At 39.0% G+C, this 6,136-nt stretch overlaps 1 protein-coding gene across 1 annotated transcript; it reads left to right on the top strand.

Annotated features, from left to right (window-relative positions):
• Nucleotides 1-531: 531 nt before the first annotated feature.
• Nucleotides 532-4,026, top strand: LOC104440323 (receptor kinase-like protein Xa21). Its single transcript, XM_010053267.3, has 2 exons — nt 532-3,514; nt 3,683-4,026. Exons 1-2 carry the CDS (start codon nt 532-534, stop codon nt 4,024-4,026), a joined length of 3,327 nt encoding a protein of 1,108 aa, XP_010051569.3.
• The last annotated feature ends 2,110 nt before the right edge of the window (nt 4,027-6,136 follow it).

Below are 6,136 nucleotides of genomic sequence, written 5' to 3' on the forward strand. Positions count from 1 at the left end.
ATTCGATTTAAATTAATAAATGAAAGGATGACAAAAAACATATTAAATATATTACGGATCTAATTAGATCGACTAAAAGTTACATAGAGAAATTTCACATTAATAAAAAATGATTTAATTGAATCGATTGAAAGTTCAAATATGACAGGAAATGTGGATAAAATTTAGCAGACTACTAGTGATATTATCTCTTCCAGCAGTAGGAACTTTCAATTAGCCAGCTTCCAACGAGACAGTTGATATTTCCCCTACAGGTAGGTCATGACAATTATCATAACACATTGCCTTGGAGCATTGGTCCAAAGGTCTATTTGTACCCTCATAGAGTTGAAAGTAAGTGTGAACGTAAAGAGTGGGCCACAGACATGATTGAGGGACATCATTTGATAGTCAGTCTTTATTTACATTGTTTTTTTTTTTTTTTTTTTCCCAATTGAGACAACCATTAGGTAGGTTTTGGTATTGAACAATAAGAATAGGTTGAAATTAGCAAACTATCTATTGATGCAATCAAAAAAGACTTTGTCCATTATGGAGAAGTTCATCTTTTTAGCATTTGTTGATGTTCTGTTGGCTTCCTTATTGATGTTTCAGCCCGTCATCTGTTCTAGCAACTTCACTGATCAAGAGGCTCTCCTCAACTTCAAATCCATGATGGAAATCGACCCAACAAACACCATCAAAGGCGACAATTGGACTGTGGAAGCAAATTTTTGTGAATGGATTGGTGTTGTTTGCAGCAACCGTAGGCAGAGAGTCACAGCTTTAGACCTCTCACACATGGGTCTCCAAGGAAGACTCTCTCCCTATCTTGGCAATCTTTCTCTCCTAGCTTCTCTTGATCTCCGCAACAACAGTTTTTATGGCATGATTATGATAGAAATTGGCCATTTACGCTGCCTGAAACAGCTTATACTTGAATTGAACCAGTTCGAAGGAAACATTCCTCCTATCTTAACCCAGTGCCATAACCTCGAAGTCATGTCACTCGCAAAGAACAGACTAACGGGTGGCATACCAAGAGAATTCGGGGTCTTCCCTAAGTTGCAACAACTGAATCTTAGCTCAAACGACTTACGGGGTCAAATTCCAAGCTTCCTGAGCAACATATCCACATTGCAAGTCATTAGATTGGCCAACACCAGTCTCACTGGTTCGATTCCTTCAACACTTTTCAATATATCACTCACTTGGGTGAATTTGAGGCGTAATCATCTCTCCGGAAGTCTTCCCTCCGATCTTTGCTACCGCTGGCCTAACATTCAGATACTTTTACTCGGTAAAAATCAATTCAGCGGCCTGCTACCAGAGACGCTAACCCAATGCAAAGAGCTTATTATATTGTGGTTGTCATACAATCGTTTTCAAGGAAGCATTCCTCAAGATATAAGCAACTTGCAAAAGCTACGGAAGCTCTCTTTTGCTGTTAACAGCTTGACTGGCACGATTCCTCGAACCATCTGCAACATGTCGAGCTTGCACCAGCTGGACATAGGATTGAACCACATTGAAGGGGAGATTTCAAGTGAGATTGGCAATTTGGTCAATATGCAAATAATGGATCTTGAAGATAATTTGCTTACTGGGGAAGTGCCTCAAGAGGTTTTTAATATTTCTGCGCTCCAAATACTCAGTTTGATGGGCAATTTCCTCTCTGGAAGCCTTCCCTCAGGTAAAGATCTAAGCCTTCCGAATTTGGAAGAACTATATCTAGGAACCAATGGCTTTCGCGGCAACATCCCCCGCTATTTCTTAAATTTTTCCAACCTAATCATCTTCGATGTCGAGGAAAATCAACTCAGCGGACCCATACCTACAGATTTGGGCAACTTGAAGAACCTTGAATTCGTTTATCTTGGGTCAAATCAACTAACAGGAGAGACTTATGGTTCGGAGCTCGGTTTTCTCATTGCTCTTTCTAATTGTCCATCGCTGCAAGACTTGAGAATGGGATACAACCCCCTTCGTGGCTCCATACCAGAATCTATCAAAAACTTCTCAAATTCCCTACAAATTCTAAGTGCTCCCAATTGTCAAATAAGAGGTCGTATTCCCGAGGAAATGGGTTTCTTGAAGAGATTGACTTTCTTAAGGTTGAGCAATAATGCTCTAGACTGCAACATCCCATCATCGATTGGAGGACTAGAAAGGTTGCAAAGGCTGTATCTTGATAACAACCATCTCGAAGGACCGATGCCCAATGAGATATGCAACTTGACAGGTTTAGGAGAGTTGCTGCTCCAACAAAATAGGATATCGGGATCAATCCCGAATTGCATTGAGAACCTTAGCAGCCTTCAAAATTTTCTCTTAAGCTCGAATGACATGACATCGGTTATACCATTTAGTCTGTGGGGCCTTCAAGAACTCATCTTCCTCAATCTGTCACTCAATTCTTTCAATGGAGTCCTACCACTTGAAATGGGGAAGATGAGAGCTATAGAGAGCATCGATCTTTCTTGGAACCAACTTACCGGTGCCATACCAAGTTCCATCCAGGAGTTTGAGAGCCTTGCTTCTCTCAACTTGTCAAGGAACTCATTTCAAGGATCGATACCGCAATCGATTGGCCATCTCAAAGGGTTGGATTTCCTCGATCTCTCCTATAATGAGTTATCAGGCACGATACCTGAGTCCTTGGAAGGACTTGCATATCTACTAAATTTGAACTTGTCCTTTAATAAGCTATCAGGAGAGATTCCTACTGGCGGATCCTTTGGAAATTTCTCAGCTCTCTCTTTCATTGGGAATGAAGCACTTTGTGGAAATGCGATTTTTCAAGTCCCACGTTGCAAAGTAAATGGAATGAAATCATCAAGGGACAAGCGGCTCTATATACTATACATTATTGTGCCGATTGTATCAGCTATACTTTTAGTCCTTGTCATTTGCTTGCTTAGAAAGCGTGGGAACACCAATAAAAAAGCTTCAATTTCGATGGAGAACTTGCCTAGAATTGACCACCCGATGATATCATATCGGGAGCTTTGCTTGGCTACTAACAACTTTAGCGAAAGCAATTTGCTCGGAGCAGGAAGCTTTAGCTCTATATATAAGGGGACTCTAGCCAATGGGATAGACGTCGCGATCAAAGTATTGAATCTCCATATTGAAGGCGCTCTGAAAATTTTTGATGCAGAATGCGATGCTTTCCGTATGATTCGGCACCGCAATCTCGTCAAGGTGATCAGCACCTGCACGAATGCCAATCTGAGAGCTCTAGTGTTGCAGTACGTGCCTTGTGGGAGCTTGGAGAAGTGGTTGTACTCCAACAACTACAACTTGGATCTCCATCAACGAGTGAAGATAATGGTCGACATCGCAATGGCGATCGAGTATCTCCATCATGGCCAACCAGAACCCATTGTGCACTGCGATCTGAAGCCTAGCAATATTCTTCTAAACGAGGACCTGGTTGCACAAGTTTGTGACTTTGGAATTGCCAAGATTTTGGCTGAGAACAAGCTCGAAACACAAACCCGATCTCTCGGCACGATTGGTTACATTGCCCCAGGTACATTTGTCGAATATTAGCTAATTCAAACCTTTGATTGCCAATATAACGGTATAATGTAATAGAGATATATTAGCACTCGTATGCCTCTTGATCTAATTACTTATGTCCCAAGAAGAAATAGGTCAATTGCTAATTTTCTTATGTCACTAACTACGATGCTTGCAGAGTATGGTTTGGAAGGAAAAGTCTCAACAAAAGGAGATGTATACAGCTTTGGCATATTGTTGTTGGAAGTGATTACTGGGAAGAAGCCAACCAATGAAATGTTCAATGTGGATATCAGCTTGAGGCAATGGGTAGGTGCAGCAATTCCAAAAAGAGTGCTTGACATTGTGGATAGCAAAATCCTTCACATGAAACAAGAAGATCCAATGCTTTCAAAATTCAAGTGCATAGTCTTATTGATACTAGATTTAGGACTAGAATGTTCAAAGGACTTGCCTGCGGAAAGAATGGACATGAAAACTGTCGTGGTTAAGCTCAACAAGATCAAGTTGTCACTTCCTTGACAAGAAAATAGGACCGAGAGCAGCTAAGAGAATTTGAACATAGCATTTTCATATTTTGTACTAAGTAATTTCATTTCTATTGCATTGCGTGTACAACTCTGCAAAATAGTTCCTAATCTTCTTTTAAGCTTTTTGAATTAGAGGAAAACAATTCAAAATGCGACTAGATCTGCAATCGAGAGTCTAACTCATGTCCAACTTCAGAAGGTGTAGCAGTTGCCATGTTCTACAAGTAAAAACTTTGTTTGAGAGATAGTAGATTTGCCAGTGACAAACATTGTTTCCTTGAAGCTCGATGTTTTCTCGCGTCACGACAGGCATAGCCCATGAGCCTTGTGTGTCAAGTTGGGCAGGGCCAGGCCTTTTTGGCCCACATGCCCAACCTGGGCTCGGCACCTATGTGGGCCAATTTCGACCCCTTTCTATTTTAAAATTTTCTTTTTATTTTTACAAAAAAAAATACTTATATTTTATTTTAATCCAACCAAAGATTATTTTAACTTGTCCATATTGATATCGTAAAGCGAAATCAAACTAAATGGAACAGACAATAGCTTGGCCTTAAAAAAGAAAATATAGTTATCATGCTCGCACTACATGCCTATACAGTCATCTTCATTCCCTATGCAACGTCATAATTGATAGTAATAAGACTATCCTTTCAATTGCATGGAGAAATAAAATATTGAAAGTCATTTTCTAATTGAATAATTCTTTTCCATGAGTCAAATATCAAATAATATCTTCTTATTCTTACAATGATTAAAACAAACATTTATTCAAGGGCACTATAGAAACAATGAAATATAATAGGCCTTTTCTTTTGTCTATTATTTCTTTCTTTGGCCTATTTTCCATTGTTCTCTTTCAATTTTAATTACACTGAAATATTAAAGTAATACGTAACTGAGGGCTAAATGGGAAAAAAAAAAGTGAGATAAAACCCATTTTTGACTTAAATACGTAGATGAAGGGCATTTTTTTGTTTTGATCGGCAGAAAAAAAAAAAACGTTGTACAATACGAATAGGGAAAATTATCAAAAACGTCCTAAACTTATTGTAATTGTGCCAATTTAGTCGCAAACTTATTTTTTTGGCCAATTGAGTCATAAGCTTTTTGCAATTGTACTTGGTCGGTCAATCCGGCCAAAATTGATTGGCCGGCGTTGGCGACAATTTTTTAATAATATTTTATTTTTGCAAATTATTTTATTAATTATTTTATCTTCTTCTTTTTCTCCTCTTTCCTCTTCCCTCCTACTCTCTCGTTCTTCCTTTGGCTATGACGACTGGCCGGAGGGGAGGGCTAGTTAATATCGGATAATCCAAGGTAGGGGTGTCATCAGTTTGGTTGATATTCGAGTCGAGTTGAAACATGTCAGAACCGACTTGAGACCCAAATGGCATATAACCTGAGGGATTGGGTCAAGTTTTGAATTTTTTTTTTTTTTTGTGCAAAGGTTAAGTTAAACATGTTTTTCATAATCCCTTATCGGTCTACACATCACACACCTTCATAGTCATGCATTGTGAGTTTTTGCTATAGATGATAAAGAGCTATACACATTAATTCTTCTTGCAAGTTCCAGGATGTGAAATTTTACTCCATCCAAGGAAAATATAATACAGAGATCTTCTATTTCTCTGACTGGGTATTTGGGGCTTTTTCATGTACCCCAATGGTCACCATCTTCCCCTTCCACTTGCATCAGATAGTGCCGAGTTCTTGTGATTTTCAAGGTGGCCCAAGTGGAGTTTTTGATTGCTGATTAAATGATTTTCTAGGGGATCATTTCAAAGCTACTATGCTGCAATTTAAATAAAATATTTTTAGCTATTGAAATTTACCATTAATCACGCTGACCAAGAGCCTCAACTCAAGTGTCTACTTGCTTATAGTGGTAGGGTTGATATGACAGTCGCAATTTTCATTGCATAGGGTCTCCAACTCAAAATCATTTGACTTTTGGATATCTCAAGAGTAGTGCCTAGATGATCTATGTGGCAAGGTTAAGTGTAGTTTGCTGGTATCAAAAGGTGATGGTCGTTAATTTGGTAACATGCACATTCAGAAATGTGGCGAAAATAGTCGCAAGGATTATTGCTACA

This window comes from Eucalyptus grandis, chromosome 3 (genome assembly GCF_016545825.1).
Source record: "Eucalyptus grandis isolate ANBG69807.140 chromosome 3, ASM1654582v1, whole genome shotgun sequence".
NCBI lineage: Eukaryota > Viridiplantae > Streptophyta > Magnoliopsida > Myrtales > Myrtaceae > Eucalyptus > Eucalyptus grandis.